The sequence below is a fragment of the Protopterus annectens genome, chromosome 11.part0 (genome assembly GCF_019279795.1).
Source record: "Protopterus annectens isolate FY-2018-M chromosome 11.part0, PAN1.0, whole genome shotgun sequence".
NCBI lineage: Eukaryota > Metazoa > Chordata > Ceratodontiformes > Protopteridae > Protopterus > Protopterus annectens.
Genome location: NC_056745.1, coordinates 378,971,829 through 378,990,836, shown reverse-complemented (window position 1 = coordinate 378,990,836; position 19,008 = coordinate 378,971,829). Strand labels below are relative to the sequence as shown.

The 19,008-nt window shown below is 40.1% G+C and overlaps 1 protein-coding gene across 1 annotated transcript in view; it reads right to left on the bottom strand.

Moving 5' to 3' along the window:
• The window catches only part of CEP290 (centrosomal protein 290), a 3,346,332-nt gene that overhangs the window by 1,935,718 nt on the left and 1,391,606 nt on the right, over positions 1–19,008 (bottom strand). Inside the window, exon 24 of the mRNA XM_044087863.1 lies at positions 2,489–2,719. Within this exon, the coding sequence (XP_043943798.1) occupies positions 2,489–2,719 (231 nt within the window). The remainder of the gene's footprint in view (positions 1–2,488; positions 2,720–19,008) is intronic.

Sequence of the window (19,008 nt, the reverse complement as noted above, 5' to 3'; positions counted from 1 at the left end):
GGATTTGGATTTTCTGAGGTGGAGCATGTCCATTAATTCAGGATGGACATGGCCTTGTACATCAGGCACAGATCACCTCTGTAGGCGGTATGACTGAATAGAGCTGGAGTTTTTCAGGCGGCATATGGCATATATTTAAGACCCTTTATCCTCTTGGTGAGGAACTTTTGGGGTCTTTCCAACTGCTGCAGGTGTCGGGTGAGATACATCCCAAATGGGGCATTGTACTCAATCACTGGCCTGATAAGAGAAGAGTACAAGGGCACAATGACCTCTCTTGATCTAGATGTGAAACCCTTCATGATAAGGTGGGCAATATAGAAGGTCATCCTAACCACTTTGGCAATGTGAGTGTCAAATGAGAGTATCAACAGTGTCACACACATACACTGCAAACAATGAGTAGTGACTTGAACAACAGAAGAAATTACATTATTTAAAGCAGTTTTTTACTCACAAGAAGAAACTGCAGACAAACCATTCCTCATACTACCATAATCAGTCAGATCAAACCTTAATATATGAGCATGACAATTGAAAATTCTGACAAATCAAAGTTACAGAATTACAAACTTTTTCTTATACTTATCAATAGTCTTTCCATCCTTAACAGAAAGAGTAGGATTTGAATTTAACTAAGTATTTAGCAGCAGAAGGATTAACTAAAGCTATGGCTCATGGATCAGGTTTACGAAGAGTATATAAAAACTTGAAAGAGTGATGAACTTTGTATATCCAAACTGCCTTTTAGGGACAGCTGGCTGACTGATAGGAAAATTGCAGGCAGTAACAACATACATCCTCCAAAGCTGACAGAACTGGAGGAAAGGGTGCGAGATGTGGACATTCCTTCTGTAACACAAATAGTATTTTCTGACAGACTAAAAACCTCAGTGTTCTCCTATCCAAACCACTAGGACATTCTAGAAATATTTCCAGAGAAAGAGAACACCCACAGGGAGAGTCAGAAACTGAGCTCTCCTCTGAGTCTGAATCAGAAATCTTAGGATAAAAACTTATATCTGTCTCTTCATCATCCTGTCAAGATTCAGAATCTTGAATCTCTTCATGAAAGGAAACATCTTTTTTTCTTTAACCAGAAACTACTTGAAGGTTCAACAGCTTGAATTAAACCCTGAGCTAGACCCAATAAACTACTTCAGTCTAAGGAAATGTGAGAAGAAGGAGGAGCAGCTATACGTTTAGTTTTCTTTCTTTTTCACAGGAAAAATAAGACCAACAGTGTTATTAATGGTAGCAGCTTCTCCCTGGATGGGCAAAACATGCTGACAAAACAGGGAAGCCTTCCCTGTTTCCCTCCCATGACTAACAAGATTGGCTTTCCCTTGCTCACTGAGGGGAACCCAACAAAAGCAGAGGATGTGACTAACTCCCAGTCCATAGTGGCTGTAGGTGCTACACCAGGGGGTTCTGGGGTAAAAGATAAGTGGTCTGCAGTACAACTAATGGCTACAGCAGAGTCACCCACCTGCACCTAAGGCAAACACTACCTTGCTGTGATGGCAAAGGCTGTTTGCTTACCTTTTTCTTTTTGTGACTGGAAAAAAGACAGAACATGGAAAGATCATTACATGGTTACACCAAAAATAGTTCTTTCCAAGGGAAAACAAGCAGCGAATTCCAGTAAAAACGAAAATTCTTTAGAAGTCACTTTTTCACAGACAAATACAGTAAAAAGCACTTTAAAACACTTTGTCAGCCTTGCAAACTAAAATAAACACAATTTTGCCACAGAAAAATATTTTTCAGTTACTTTAAACAACTTTTAAACTGACAGGAAAAATATAGCTGCTGTTTAAAAGTACACTACAATAAAGTGCTGTGACAGTCATTTAAAACACAAACCCCTAGCTTTAAAATAACTTTCCTGATGAAAAATGTATTAATAATAAAATTATTGAATGGAAGTTTTTATCCCCATAAGAAACTTATCTGTCCAGTAAAGGAACAGCACAAGCCAACTGTTGATCCTCTAAAGCCACAGAGGAGCATACTTTTCAATGACAGTAAAGCTCTAAAGGGCCTGCTGCCCAAACTTGTCTTTTACTTAGCTCAGCTTGAGCTGTGTGACAATTTGGGTGCAGGGAAAGTGCCCTGAAGCTTTGGAATCTGGTTGACTGTTATATCTTTGCCAAGATATAACCCATATAGCTAAGGCTACTGCAGCAGTGATATTATGACCAACATTCCAAGATACAACCTTATGAAGCATAAAGCAAACCACACAACATTACTATGGAATGGTCTTTCAGTTAGAACTGGGAATAACCATACGATATTCCTCCATGTGACCTCTTGCAAGGCGCATCTTGGAAGAGCTTATGGTACTTCAGGCAGTCAGATTCAATGGTGCAATATCTGACAATCCACACCATTTAATTAATGTTTATGATTTTAAAGCAGCTTACTTCTCATAAATATTAGTAAAGAACATTAAAAATGATTCTAGGAAAAATACTCCACTCACCTTATACCTCTGCAGATACCCAATTCTTTCTCCAACTGCAACTTCCATAGAGATCATTTCATTCTTCAGTTTGGTATTTTCTTTCCTAAGATGTTGCTCCATCTCCAGAACAGTAGTAAAACGCCTCGTTAGTGACTTTTCATTGACTCGCAGGACAGTCATTTTTCTGAAGCTTTCTGCAAGTTGCTTTTTAATTTCATCAGGGTCCAGCTGTAATGTGTCTAACAATTGCTGTTAACATAAAAAAATATATAAACATAAATGGAATTATGCACCTACCTTAATTCCTAATATTACTGATTAGTGTTTATACTTTAATACATAATTCTAGATTGGCCATTCCCCACAGAAACCAAAACACAGTAAGAATTAAACTTTCTGGACAAACTGCTACAAGCGCAGTTGAAGGACAAGCAAGATGCTTCAAAACACTGTCTCACACAACCATTTAATCTCAGCTGACTCAATATCTTTTTAAGTAGCTTTATTAAGTATTTTCAATGGACTGGTCAAAGGCGACAGTGGATTAAAAGGAAAAGGGTGGATTACAGTCAACAAAAAGGTTTGAAATCTGATGCTGGTTAAAAAAAGCAACTGATACATATAAATAATAACATGAATGTCTGAAAAGTTCCAAATAGAAATGGATCAGAAAAGCAAACAATACAAAGTGAGGTATGCTTACATACAAGGGCATATACTTGCTTGCAAGGCTGAGCAATTCAAGCAAATAGTTTGAGCAAATATTAATGTGAAAACAATAACCACAGTATCCATTTACTGAACAGTCATGGTTTTAAAATGTCGCTGACTTACAAAACAGATTTATCTAATAATGCTCCTTCAGAAACTTGCATAAATTTAATTAATACAGTAACAGAGGCAGTTGATTTCCACATAAGAATTTTTTTACATAACATTAAGATAAACATTTCAAAAGTTCAGTGAGAGGAAAAACTAAAGATTAAGAAAAATGTTGGGATTCTGTCTTCTTAACACATTCATGCCTGTAGCACCTTTTGGTATACTTCCACTTAATAAATGTACCTCCTTATGGCATCTTGACATGTTTTGGGGTGTCTTCCATAAAAAAGTGACTTTACCAATTGATACTAGGTAGCATAACAAAGGTGGCACCTAGACTGTTCAATGAGGATATTATGCAATGGAAATATTAAACTCTGCTTATCACTTTTTATTCATATTTTCATATAGTTATATCCTTATGACGTTACTTAGGGGTATGGTGTGAAATATTATGGTGGGAAGCAGAAAAATGTATTGGTACTATCATTGTATAAATACACTATACTGGAAATGTTACTAGCTGTTTGCTAGCAATTATGAAGATACGCAATGTTTCTTTATGTAAATTAATATTTCCAAAACCAAGTTATTTACAGATCATTGCATGGTCAGGCAAAAAAGCAAAGTTATGTACTTACTATAATGATAGTTCCATGTTGCCTGATTTTCATCCAGTTCTACTGTGGGTTGCCGGGTCTGACCTCAGCACCATCGCTGAAGCTTTTTGGTTCCAGTGTTCTAACTCTTCCCATACTCATAAATACCTGATCTCTGCCCAATTACCTCAAATCAACTTTACTCCCTGATGAATAACTTATTTAAGCAAAAGCAAATAACTTTAGTATAATTGAAAAGGTGTTATTTTGGTTAATTTATAAGTGGTATGAAGAAGGCCATAACATGGTTATAGAACACAGGCAATGCAAACATTTTATTGACAGGGAATGCTAAAGTTGACCATCCTCAGAGTCTCATTAGTGATAATCTGATAGAGGGCCAGGTGGGAGAGATGTTGAGCTGGATGAAAATCAGACAACATGGATCTATCACTATGTTAAGTGTGATGACCCACCACTGGACCAGTAATCAAGGAGCCTCCATCCTCACCGGTGGGAGAAGTACACTAAGAGGATGACAGGTACACCCACAGTATTTCCAGATGCATCTCTCTGCATCCAGTACAATTTCCATCAAGAGCATACAGAGACCACAGTCAGTCCAGGACTGGTTTCTCCCTCTTTCTCCAGATTCCCAATAAGACTCCCCACTGGCATAGCTATAGAGTTGAGATCCCAGCTGAGTGGCCAAGCCAATACCTCCAGCACCCTCTCTGTCTAACCAGTGCTTTGTGTCCCTGCCCAAGTAGCTGACACACACACACTCTTTGAGGTTTGATTTATACACACACCCACACACACACTTGGGAAAGGTTGGTACAGGTTTACTAGCTATGCCCCCTTTTGCCCAGACTATAAGGTAGTTATCACTGCCACCAGCCAACTCCTTATCAGCTACTTTAAGGCCCTGAACAAAGGGTGTCTATTCTTATTGTGTAATGTTACTATTAATACAAATGGTAGTCTGAGCCAGAGCAATGCTATTAGGAGTGGCCTATACAATGTCACCAAATAAATATGTAAGTTCTCTCAGAACTTAAATATCTCTACACAGATCAGCCACAATGGAAGGTTTAAATATATTTAATAATAAATAATAAAAGAACAAGACAACACTGAATATATATTCGCAGTGACATCAGAGTTCAAACTGACAGGAAATATGTAAAACACATTTCAGGATAGTCACAAATAAATGAAGAAAAATATCTAAACTAAGTTGTGCTATATTCCTGCCTATATCTAAGAGGGTTACTATTTCCTAGAAACTTACTTACAGACCAAGGCAGGTGTTGTGAATAGATCCCCTGTAATTGTTGTTGTCATATCAAAGACAGAATGCAGAATGTTGTGTGTGTGTCTCTCTAAGAGACTTCTTAAATGAATAACTCAAACATTACTGCTGGGATAGCTTGCAGAATGACGTAATTTCTTGTCATCTGATTCTATCCCAGGTGAAACCCCCACTGATGGAAGCTAGCAGTTTTCAGCTTCAACCTGTGAAAATACACAGACCTCAGATCTCTGGCAAATGCTGGAAGTCAAAAAACAATAAAACACTTCCAAGACAATACAGAAAGCTTCTCAGTACAGACACTGTCTCCTTGCTGCATTAAAACTGAAAAATATCATCTTTTATTGCGTAGCCATAAAGCAATTTAATTTCAGCTATTTTTCTGAAGTTTTGCTGGACTGAAATTAACCTCCTGTGTTCCACTTCCCAATGTTAAAATTATACATTTAAACAGTTACAATAATGCATGTACATTTCTGTTCTATTCCAGTAGGGCACACTGTAGATACATTTCAAGCACTTTGCAAAAACCTTTTTCAACACATCTGTAAAAAAATGTTTGATATACAGATGACATACAGTTCTAATACAGTTGTAACACAAGCATATTAAATTAATCATGTTGATATTCACAAAAGACATACTACTGACAAAATTCCAGATAGGTGTGCTGGCAGAATCTCCCTTTGTCATACTTCTATATAAATCATGTTGATATTCACAAATGACATAATTATTTACAAAATTCCAGATAGCTGTACTGGCAGTATCTCCCTTTGTCATACTAAGTACACAACTTTTGTATCCAGTGTTGTCTATTTTCATCTGATTCAACTGTGGGACAGGTTCCAAGTATATAGTCCCTGTTGGTATCAAGGAAGGATATTCCTAAAAATAGTGGAGCCAAAGGATGAATGAGATTTGGATTGTTCATTGAGTTTACAATGTGACACAAATGTATGAACTGTTGACCAAGTAGTAGCTGTACAGATATCATTACGACGTCTGCTGGCAAAGGCTGTAGAAATGGCCACAGACCTTGTGGAATGACCTTTAGACTAAGACTGTAGGGATAAACATTTTTTATTATAGACAAATCTAATACAATCAGACAACCATCTAGACAATGTAACCTTTGCCACCACCTTGCCCAGTTTTTGTCTGCAGAATCCCACAAAAGTTGATCAGACTTCCTGAAAGCATAGCTGGCATTAGGCACCCACCGAATCCACAGTCGTGGGCCCTCCCCCAATTATCTTGTATACAAGGGTCCCCACTCATGCAGCCAACTCGCACACAGGTGGCTATGAGTTTCTCCTTCCTCTTTGCTGCCCGTGCTTAGATTAGCTGCACTAAAATGCTTTTTTTCCCCCTTCCGTGGCTGCAGCTGCCTGTGACATCAGCCAAAAGCTGTGCTCCATCAGGTCTACTTAGTGAAGCAAGGACCTGATTGGTTGCAGTAGCAAGCAGCCAGGAACTAAGTTGTGTTTTTTTTTTAATGAAGTAATGAAGCAAGGACATGATTGGTCCTTGTAGAGCACTTCCTGGTTCAGCTGCCTTTAAAAAGGCATGTGTATAGCATGCAATCCTTGTTTTTCAAGAGAAGAGTTTGCTTGGCTACTCAGATTATTTGGTGTGGCAGTGTCATGAGGAGAGGACTGACTGACGAGGGCAAGGACTTAGGAAGGAAGCTGTGATCGTTGGGATAACAAGCGGCATTTTCAACTGCCCTTGTAAGGGCAATATTTAAAGGAATGATTCTGAAAAACTGTTCTTTTAAAGGCAACTTAAAAGGGCTGAATGGGCCTGGATAGAAGTAAGCAGGGCTCAGCCTACAATCGTGAAGTATGAGTACAGGATTATTAGTAGCTTTCCAGTACATCAAAAGTATGTTGCTGTTTTCTTTTTTAACTTTTTTGGAGGGGAGCTGATGAAACACAGGGAGATGAGAATTGTAATTTTGTGCAGAATTCCTGTGCTAAAGGGATTATGTGTTGATGGAGAGGGCTGTGGTTGAAACAGTTTCACTTTAGCTTTGTCTAAAATTCTTGTGCTAAGAAATTGAGGGGGAGAGTGGTTTGTTTGTGATAATGTCTAGATTACTCTTTTAGTCAGTCCTGCATCAGAATATTCATTCATGCTTTGTCCAGAATTGTGCTGAAAAGTTGGAAATGGGGGATAGGGACTGTCAGAATGTTGCACAATGTACATATATTATTTTAATACAAACTCTTTTGCATTAAAATAATATATGCACACTTGTAAGAGATTTGGGATGCATGGCTAGGGTTAAAAGGGCCCTTGTGATCATTAGCCTAGTAAACACCTATGAACCCATAAATGTTTCTAAATTTAAAATAATAATGTTTAAAACTATCCTTGATGTTATGCCTTTGTTCTGTAGTGAGTTTTGGGTTTGACTAGAACTGTTGTGCTCAGAGGTTAGGAGGGGGATAGCAGCTGTGAGAATGCTCAGATGTTTGCCTAGTATTTCTTGGCCTGTTCCTCGTAAAAGATGCGGGTTCATGCAAATCATGCTAAAGCATCTTTATTAGTTCATAAGTTCAGTGTCTTAAATCCTTAAGGTTTTGCCTTTCCTTGTTTTTTATTGTTATGATTTATTTCTTGCTTCATCCAGAATAATGTTGAGAGGTTGGGGGGGGGGGTATGGGCTTTGAGAATGCTGCGGACTGTTTGTTTGACATTTGTAGTCTAGTTTATAATAACACTTAAATAAAACAGTAAACTAATCACTGATGGTGTTACATCTTTGATCTGCAATTACTTTTTGGCTTTATCCAGACTATGCCAAGGCATGGAAGTGGGGTGTGTGAGAATTCTGCAGAATGTACTGATGCTGTTTTAATACATATTAATGAAAACCCTGTTATTCTACTAAGTTTATAATAGCAATGCTTAAAACTATCCCTGGGGTTATGCCTTTGTTCTGCGATTATTTCTGGCTTTGTCTTGAATCATTATAAGGAGATGTTAGGGGAGGGGGTTGGGGCTGTGAGAATGTTTCACAATGTACATATATTGTTTTAATGTAAACCCTGTTCTATAAATGTTTCTAAATTTATAATAGCAATGTATAAACTATCCCTGATGTTACATCATTGTTACAATACACGCTACTGCAAAATCTGTTACTCTGCCATCTTAGTTCAAAAGTCCAGTGTTTTAAATCCCTAATGTTACTCCTTTGTCTTGCTTTTTATTTTTTTGCTTCATCCAGAATTTTAATGAGAGGTTGGGAATGTGGGCTATGTGCTTTGAGAGTGTTGCAGACCGTTTGCTTGATATTTGTGATCTGTCCCTCAAAACAAATGGTTTTCTAGCAAAACTTTGGGGACTGAAGTAACTAATACCAAATTATAGAAAATTCTGTTCGGGTACTTTTATGACTTTATAAAAGCATTTTTTTTTTTTAATTTTCCCCTGACGTTTAGCATTTGCCCTCTACTTTCTTGCCTTATCCACAATTCTTGATTATTGTGCTGAAAGGTTGGGGAGAAGGTGCCAAGAATGTTGCAGAATCTACAGGCATTACTGTAATATATGCTTATGGAGAACTTGCTCTATTATCTTTATAAGTTTATAATTAAAACAAAAATGTTAAACGTACCACTGACGTTACGTTCTTGCTCTGCAATTATTTTTGGCTTTATCCAAAATTAGTGTGTGGAGAAGTGAGGAAGGGCTGTTCTGCAGAACATACTGACATTTTACTGCATACTAATCTGAACCCTTTTATTCTAGTATCTAAGCTTAAAATAGCAATCTTTAAAACAATCCCTGATGTTACTTTTTTGTTCTTCAACTTTTGGATTTGTCTAGAATTGTTGTGCTGAGATGTTAGGAGGGATGTAGTGGCTGTGAGAATGCTGCACAATGTCAAGATACTTGCCTGATATTTTTTGTCTGTTCTTAACAAAACGTGTTTTGATGCAACACATGCCACTGCAAAATCTGTTATTGTAGCATCTTTATTAGTTCATAAGCACAGTGTTTTAAATCACTAATGTTATGCCTTTGTCCTGTTTTTTTTCAATTTTTTTTTGTTTGCTGTATGCTGAAAAGTTGGTTGTGGGGGATAGTGGCTGTGAGAATGTTGCAGAATGTTCAGATGTTGTTTTAATGCAAACCCGCTAGATACAGAAGTTTATAACAGCAATGTTTAAAACTATCCCTGATGTTATACCTGCTGCAATTACTTTTGGCTTTGTCTAGAATTCTTATGCTGAGATGGTACATTCTTGGGTATTATGCTTTTGTCCAGAGTTGTTGTGCTAACAGGTTTGGGGGGGGGGGGGGGTTGGCAATGTCCAGATGTTTGCCTAATACTTTATGTTCCTCATAAATGAGGTTTTCTAGCAAATCCCTGATTTTACACCTTTGTTCTACCAATAATTTTGGTTTTGCTCCGAATTCTGTGGTAAGAGGTTGATAGGTAGTGGGTACTTATATAAAATGCTGTACAGGTTATGCAGTGCTTGCCACTGAATTTCAGCTGGTTTGTGTTTTAAAAGTGAGAATAGTCTTTGTGTTTTGCACCACAATTTTTTGTTTATTGCCTCATAATTTAGTGTGCTCCCCTAAATTTGTAGCTTTTTACCTAACCATTCTTTTTTCGGACTTCAGTCACCTGTTTCAGACAGCTTGTAATATCAATATTTTAAGTCTTTTTAGGCCTCTTCACATATCTGACAGGAGAGGGGAATGAAAAGGGGAGAATTTTGTAGACTATCCTGAGGATCGCCTCCAATGTCTGGAGTTTGACTTAAAACTCTGTGATTTGGGCCTTTGTCATTGTTTTTTTGCCTCCAGATCATTCTTCAGTCTTTTGACCTGCTGTATAACAGTAACTGATGCCAACAAAAGTCATTATGCGATATGGGTGTGTATCATTTTATAATAAACTTCAGTTCTGCCTATTACCTGTATTACAGTTCTTTTCATGTAAAGGTCACAGTTACTCTGCAATTTTTCTGCTTTACAATAGTAACAGATGTCAACAGAACAGAAATTTTGTAATACATTTCAGAAGCACCTATTGTACAGCTTGTCATTATGAACAGTGTTCAGTATTGGTCACCCATTCTTTTGTGCCTGTAGTCACAGTACAATGAATTTTTGGAAGCTAATCCAGTTTTCTGGTTTATGATCTGCTTGCACTACAGTTTTTTTGCCTACTGGTCCTTGTTTCTCTTCAGTTTTTCTGCCTAGAGTGTAACATAGAATCAACTGGTGAATTTTCTCATTGGGTGTGCATTGCACCATGGATTGCAAAACTCTTAGCTGACTTAGTGTGGTAGCTTCATTTTTTTTTCTGCTTAACCCAAATACATTATAGCAGTGGCCAGACATTAACACTGCAGTCATCATGTGGGCCACTGAAATATACATCATTCAGATGACATCAGATAACTTCCATTTGTAAAACTCCTCTTTCATATGAACATGTAGTGTTAGAGGGGATGGTAATGCTATCTAGTTATAGATCATATATTTGGGATTATTTACTTTTATTACGATTTTTTGTAGGAGTACTAGTGAAACAGGGTAAAGGACGCTGGGAGAATAATGCAGAAAAGTGAGGTATACTTACTGAGTGTATGTACGCAGAGGAGGGAAATGTCATAGATAGTATGTTAAGGGACAGGTTGTAGGTTTGCAGCTTGAGCTTACAGTTAAGACACTATTTGCTTACACTGGTTGGCTAGTCTGAAGATGGTAGTACCCATTTTGTGTCACGGGGCACTTCAACGTTGAGGGTTTGCCTCAGTAGGTCCATCATGAAAATCTGATGGTAACATTCCACTGTTGCATCAGACTTGTTTCTGTGTAATGCTAATGTTTATGGATGTAATCTAGAAAATACCATTTTCCTTAGAATAAGAGTTCAGAAAATAAGAAGTTATGTACCTACCATAACGTTCCATGTTAGTTGTCTTCTCTCGCCTTCTTTCTTGCTTGATGGGTTCGGAGCCGATCCCTCGGCTCCGACTCGGCACTTGCTTTAGCTCGAGAACTCCTTTTACCAGCTCGAGGCAGCCCCATATCCCATGATGCAAGGCGGTAAGTACCCAGATCTCGTTTGTTGACAAAGGGCAATAACACCAAGCATAAAATACTTCCCAAAGGAAGAAGAAACTTACAGATGGAAAAGGACCAGGTCTGAATGGTCCTTAGTATAATAGTTTCTTATACAAGGTCTGTCCAGGCCAGGGGAAGGAGGGAGGGTCGAAGAAAGAAGGCAGAGAAGACAACTAACATGGAACGTTATGGTAGGTACATAACTTCTTAATGTTAAGTTGTCAATCTCGCCTTCATTCTTGCTTGATGGGACCGTCCCTAGTACCTCTATCCTGGGTGGCTCAATGGAACAAACTCTTGAGGACTGTAGAGCCAAAACTGGCTCTGTCCCTGGAGGCCAAGTCCAATTTGTAATGGGAAACAAAAGTGTGAGGAGTGGCCCAAGTGGCCGCCGCACAAATAGTGTCCAAAGGAAGTCTAGCTTGAAAAGCTGTAGAAGTAGCTAAACTCCTAGTTGAATGTGCTTTAGGTTTTGAGCACAGCTGTTTTCCCCTGAGCGTATAAATTTCAGTGATGACCGAAGAAAGCCATCTGGACAAAGTCACTTTAGAAACAGGAAGGCCTTTTTTATTATCCGCATAGGAAACAAAAAGTTGATCAGATTTTCTAACTTTTTTTGTTCTGTCCAAATAATATCTAAGTTGACGGTGGACGTCAAGATAATGTAGCTTTTGTTCAGCTCTATCTGAATAGTTAGGAAAAAATACAGGGAGATCAATGGATTGATTCAGATTGTTCTTTGAAGCGACTTTAGGTAAAAAGGATGGATTAGTTCTCAAAGATACTCTGTCTTTGTGAAAAATCAAATAGGGGGGTCGAACCGAAAGAGCATGAAGTTCAGACACCCTCCTGGCAGATGTAATAGCCACTAGGAATAAAGTTTTCCAAGAAAGATATTTCAGGGACAAGAAACAGCTGGCTCGAAGGGGAAGAATCAAGGATGTCAGCACTAAATTTAGATCCCACTGAGGAGGAGGATTCCTGATTGGAGGCTTTAGTAGGAAAATTCCTTTCAAGAAGGCCCTGCAGAGCCTATGGGACATAATATTATGATCTGCTATCCCGACATGAAAATTAGAAATAGCAGCCAATTGAACTCTGACTGTTGAAGAAGAGGAGCCTGCATGAAAAATCTCTGCTAAGAAGTCCAGAACTGCCTGAACAGGGGCAGTAAAAGGATCAATATTTTGGGCCTTAACCCAATAAGAGAAACGTTTCCATTTGCTTGTGTAAATCCTCCTGGTAGAGGATTTTAGTGAAGCTACTATGATGTCTCTAACAGGGTTAGAGATCAAAGGAAGCCTGGTTAAGGAAGGAAGTGGAGCAACCATGCTGTGAGGTTGAGAGAGGGGACTGACCGGTGCAGCTGACCGGATTGGTGAATCAGTAGATCTGGCACTGGGTCCAGATGCCACGGCTACACCAAAAGGTGATGATGGAGGAACGGGAACCAAACTTGTCGAGGCCAGTAAGGGGCAATGAGAATCAATTTGGCTCTCAAAACGGTAGCTTTCTGGATCACCTGAGGGATCAGAGGAAATGGAGGGAAGGCATAAAGAAGTCCCTGGGGCCAATCCTGGGTCAGAGCGTCTCTGGGGGGATGGCCTGATAGAGGGAAGAGGCTGAAGAAGTCTGGACATTTGCTGTTTTGGGGAGTAGCAAAAAGATCGCAACATGGACAACCCCATTCCAGAAAAATCTCTTCCGCTATAGATTGCTTGAGAGACCACTCGTGAGGCATGAGGATAGCTCTGCTCAATCTGTCCGCTATAATGTTGGTTTTCCCAGGGATATGCGTTGCTACCAGAAACCGATGAGAGGAGATCGCCCATTGCCAAAGTCTGAGCGCTTCTCGACACAAGGGGTAGGACTTGGTTCCGCCCTGTTTGTTGATATACCAAACTACAGACATGTTGTCTGTGTGGACTGCAATTGTCCCTACGGGAAGAAAGTCGTTGAGGGCTTGCAACGTTAAAAGCACTGCTCTCATCTCCAGGACATTTATGTGCAGATGGTACTTGAACGGTTGCCACGTCCCATGAACCATCCTGCCCTGATAATGACCCCCCCCACCCGATCAGGGAGGCATCCGTGGTGACAGTGGCTATCGGGGACGGAGGTACAAAGCACCTGCCTTGGTGAACCTGAGACGATGTGATCCACCAAGCAAGATGTTCTTTGCATGTTTGTGTCACCAGAATCTGGTGACGCATTGGAAGTTGCTGGTATGACCACTGTGTGAACAGCATCCACTGAAGAAGGCGCATGTAGAATCGAGCCAGGGAAGAAGTGTAATGGCCGCAGCCATGAGACCTAATACCTTCAGAACCATTCTGGCCTGTATTTTCTTGCTGGCCAGAATGATCCTGACATGAGTCTGAATGTCTGAAACTCTTTGTTCTGTAAGGGTAGCTGACATCCGAACAGTGTTTAAGTTTGCGCCTATGAAGGTAATAGACTGGCAGGGCGATAAGGATGACTTTTCGAAGTTGATTGAGATGCCCAAATGAGAAAAAAGGCCTATTGTGTAATCCCTGGCTTGTATAAGCTGATGCCTGGTGGTGGCTGACAGGAGCCAGTCGTCGAGATACGGAAACACCTGGAATCCTTGACGCCTCAGGTGAGCCGTAACCACTGCCATGCATTTGGTGAACACTCTGGGGGCTGTAGTGAGACCAAAGGGCAGGGCTCTGAACTGGAAGTGACTGGACCCCAGCCGAAAGCGGAGAAATCTCCTGGAGCGTCTGTGAATTTTGATGTGATAGTACGCATCCTGAAGATCTATTGAGCACATCCAGTTGTCCTTCTGTAAGAAGGGCAGAATTGACTGAAGAGTGACCATTCGGAATCTTGTCTTCTTGACAGACTTGTTGAGTCTGCTGAGATCCAATATTGGTCTCCAGTCTCCCGTCTTTTTGGGGACCAAAAAGAACCTTGAGTAGATTCCGGGCTCTGAATGGTCTATTGTAACTGGCTGAATGGCTCTTTTTTGCAGTAGTTTTGCGATTTCTAACTCTGCAATGTCCCTTAGACCGGGTGGTACATCTGGAAGGGAATTTGAGGGGAAAGGACTTTCCTCGAAAGGAATTATGTAACCCTTGGATATGATCGACTGTACCCATCTGTCTTGAGTGAGGGAATGCCAGGCTTCTGGGTACAGTGATAATCTTCCCCCGACTGCCTCCAAGGAGGGACAGCCGGGCAACACCTCAGGGATGCTGAAAGGGCTTGTCAGAGAGAGGCTCCCTGTTTCCTTGGTTCTTCGGACCCCCTCTGCCTCTAGAGCGGCATCTGTTATTGTTACCCCCTCTGCCTCTAGGGGTAAACTGACCACGTGAATCCGGCGTGACTCCTTGGGATTTACGGAACCACATCTTCCCGCCCTTCTGTCCTTTGGGATAAGGCCTAGAAGGGGTGGAAAAACGGACTCCTACAGCAGAAAGAGTCTTGCCGTCCTGCTCGCACCTGGTCAAGGTTTCCTTCACCTGAGGGCCAAACAAAGCTGACCCATCAAAGGGAGAATTTGTGAAGGACGCCTTAAAGGGATCCGCAAAATCACATAGCCGCATCCAGGCTTGGCGTCTAAGAGCCACACCTGTGCCTGCGGCTCTACTCGCTCCATCCGCAGCATAAGATATTAGCCGCATGGAGGAGTTAACAACGGAATTGAGGGTTCCTAGCTGCGAAGCAATCTTATCTTGAGCTCCTGCAGCTGTAGGATCCTGAACTACTTCTCCCAGCTCCTTCAGGATATCCCTTTGGAGTTTTAGACTAAAAAGGGGCTTAAATATCACAAATGTGAACAACTTACCAGGAGCTGGTAAAAAGAAGACCTCCCAAGCGGCAAACGAGATCTGGGTACTTACTGCCTTGCATCATGGGATATGGGGCTGCCTCGAGCTGGTAAAAGGAGTTCTCGAGCTAAAGCAAGTGCCGAGTCGGAGCCGAGGGATCGGCTCCGAACCCATCAAGCAAGAATGAAGGCGAGATTGACAACTTAACATCTAACCTTTTGGTCAAATTTTCAGTTGGCATTATGTAGCCCCAGGTAGGTCAAAGAAAGTGGTGTTGTAACATGTACCTGAAGTGTAGTGTTATTTTACCAGCACAAGAAAAGGGCCTAGTTTCTGAATGTACAGTACTTCTGCTTTACTTCCATTCCCAGTTAGAATGGGAATGCCTTTGTCCTGTTTTTTTTTTAATTTTTTTTGTTTGCTGTGTGCTGAAAAGTTGGTTGTGGGGGATAGTGGCTGTGAGAATGTTGCAGAATGTTCAGATGTTGTTTTAATGCAAACCCGCTAGATACAGAAGTTTATAACAGCAATGTTTAAAACTATCCCTGATGTTATACCTGCTGCAATTACTTTTGGCTTTGTCTAGAATTCTTATGCTGAGATGGTACATTCTCGGGTATTATGCTTTTGTCCAGAGTTGTTGTGCTAAAAGGTTTGGGGGGGGGGGTTGGCAATGTCCAGATGTTTGCCTAATACTTTATGTTCCTCATAAATGAGGTTTTCTAGCAAATCCCTGATTTTACACCTTTGTTCTACCAATAATTTTGGTTTTGTTCCGAATTCTGTGGTAAGAGGTTGATAGGTAGTGGGTACTTATATAAAATGCTGTACAGGTTATGCAGTGCTTGCCACTGAATTTCAGCTGGTTTGTGTTTTAAAAGTGAGAATAGTCTTTGTGTTTTGCACCACAATTTTTTGTTTATTGCCTCATAATATAGCGTGCTCCCCTAAATTTGTAGCTTTTTACCTAACCATTCTTTTTTCAGACTTCAGTCACCTGTTTCAGACAGCTTGTAATATCAATATTTTAAGTCTTTTTAGGCCTCTTCACATATCTGACAGGAGAGGGGAATGAAAAGGGGAGAATTTTGTAGACTATCCTGAGGATCGCCTCCAATGTCTGGAGTTTGACTTAAAACTCTGTGATTTGGGCCTTTGTCATTGTTTTTTTGCCTCCAGATCATTCTTCAGTCTTTTGACCTGCTGTATAACAGTAACTGATGTCAACAAAAGTCATTATGCGATATGGGTGTGTATCATTTTATAATAAACTTCAGTTCTGCCTATTACCTGTATTACAGTTCTTTTCATGTAAAGGTCACAGTTACTCTGCAATTTTTCTGCTTTACAATAGTAACAGATGTCAACAGAACAGAAATTTTGTAATACATTTCAGAAGCACCTATTGTACAGCTTGTCATTATGAACAGTGTTCAGTATTGGTCACCCATTCTTTTGTGCCTGTAGTCACAGTACAATGAATTTTTGGAAGCTAATCCAGTTTTCTGGTTTATGATCTGCTTGCACTACAGTTTTTTTGCCTACTGGTCCTTGTTTCTCTTCAGTTTTTCTGCCTAGAGTGTAACATAGAATCAACTGGTGAATTTTCTCTTTGGGTGTGCATTGCCCCATGGATTGCAAAACTCTTAGCTGACTTAGTGTGGTAGCTTAATTTTTTTTTTCTGCTTAACCCAAATACATTATAGCAGTGGCCAGACATTAACACTGCAGTCATCATGTGGGCCACTGAAATATGCATCATTCAGATGGCATCAGATAACTTCCATTTGTAAAACTCCTCTTTCATATGAACATGTAGTGTTAGAGGGGATGGTAATGCTATCTAGTCATAGATCATATATTTGGGATTATTTACTTTTATTACGATTTTTTGTAGGCGTACTAGTGAAACAGGGTAAAGGACGCTGGGAGAGTAATGCAGAAAAGTGAGGTATACTTACTGAGTGTATGTACGCAGAGGAGGCAAATGTCATAGAGAGTATGTTAAGGGACAGGTTGTAGGTTTGCAGCTTGAGCTTACAGTTAAGACACTATTTGCTTACACTGGTTGGCTAGTCTGAAGATGGTAGTACCCATTTTGTGTCACGGGGCACCTCAACGTTGAGGGTTTGCCTCAGTAGGTCCATCATGAAAATCTGATGGTAACATTCCACTGTTGCATCAGACTTGTTTCTGTGTAATGCTAATGTTTATGGATGTAATCTAGAAAATACCATTTTCCTTAGAATAAGAGTTCAGAAAACTAACCTTTTGGTCAAATTTTCAGTTGGCATTATGTAGCCCCAGGTAGGTCAAAGAAAGTGGTGTTGTAACATGTACCTGAAGTGTAGTGTTATTTTACCAGCACAAGAAAAGGGCCTAGTTTCTGAATGTACAGTACTTCTGCTTTACTTCCATTCCCAGTTAAAAATGAAGCACACATTTGTCTGGAGCAGCAAAAAATAAAGCTTCAGCAGCAGAGGAATGAGGATGGAAAAAGACAGGAAGGTTCCACTCGGAATTTTTTCTGTGGGTCATCCAGAAGGAAGATTCAGCAAAAAGTCTACCTGCATAAAATATACAGTGGTTCTGCAGTACAGCCTACCCACTGTGATCCCACTATCATTACTGTAAAAAGTGTCCACTATGTTTCAGCTATACCACAGGCTGTCTCCTATGAACCTACAGCCATTACCATGGAAGACATTATGTCAACATGTGAAGATTCAGCTTTAGAAGTGCTGCCACGATCATCAGAGTTTAATATGTAAATGGCCCATACTTCTGTAGTGACAGCAGATGTGGCTTAGGGAGTGTCAGGTGTATCATTTGAGAATCTAGGAACTTGAACAAACATCAAAGATGAGTTAAGGGTAGCTGCTATCCAACACAGACCTGTGCAAGTGGTGCTGTCACAGTTCCCAGACAACGAACAGAAAAGATTTACATCAGAAAACTATTTTCATACACTGCCTAATTCAGAGAGAGCATAATGCACCTGGTTGACATGTTCTCTCTCAAAAGATGCACTGTTTTGCTTTGCATGCATATTATTTGGATGTTTAACCACCTTCTTTGTTCAGGTGATTACACAGCGTGGAGAGAGATACCCAAACGTTTATACTGCCACAACTGAGCAACACAGCACCCAGTATGTATGCTGAAATGGAAGGACCTGGATAATAGATTAAAGAGTAGGCAGACAATGGATGACATGAGTCAAGCAGTGGTTGACAAAGAGACAACTGGAGTGGTGTGTTAGAATGCATTATAGCTATTGTCCAGTACAGTGGTACGAGTGATGCACTGAACAAATTTCTTGGGCCACGTGCAGCTTTTGTCACAGTTTTATTCATCATGGTGGAACATTTACATCATATTAAGATTAAAGAAGAAATGGATCATTATCTTGGGAAGGACATACAGAATGAAATTATCCAGCTGATCGCAAATGCAACTTTCAGGACCATTGTAAGGAAGGTTAAGGATGCCAGGTACTTCTTTGTGATTCTTGACTGCACACCAGACGTCAGCAATCAAGAGCAAATAACTGTAGTAGTTAGGTACGTGGACATTTCAAAGACTGCAGTGAATGTTTTGGAAAGTTTTCTGGTATTTGCACCTGTTAATGATACAACAGGAGCAGGACTTACCAAAGCACGTCTTCAGACTCTGCGACATTATCAACTGGACATTAATGACTATAGAGAATGAGGATATGAGACAATGGCAGCAAAATAAAAGGGAAACAAGCTGGAGAGCAGGCCCAGATAAAACAGATGAATTCAAGGACTTTGTATATGCCATGTGCCTTCCACAATTTAAATTTTATAGTTAATGATGGAGCACATTCATCACTACAAGCAGTGTCTTTCTTTGAATGTCTGCAGAACATTTACATACTCTGTT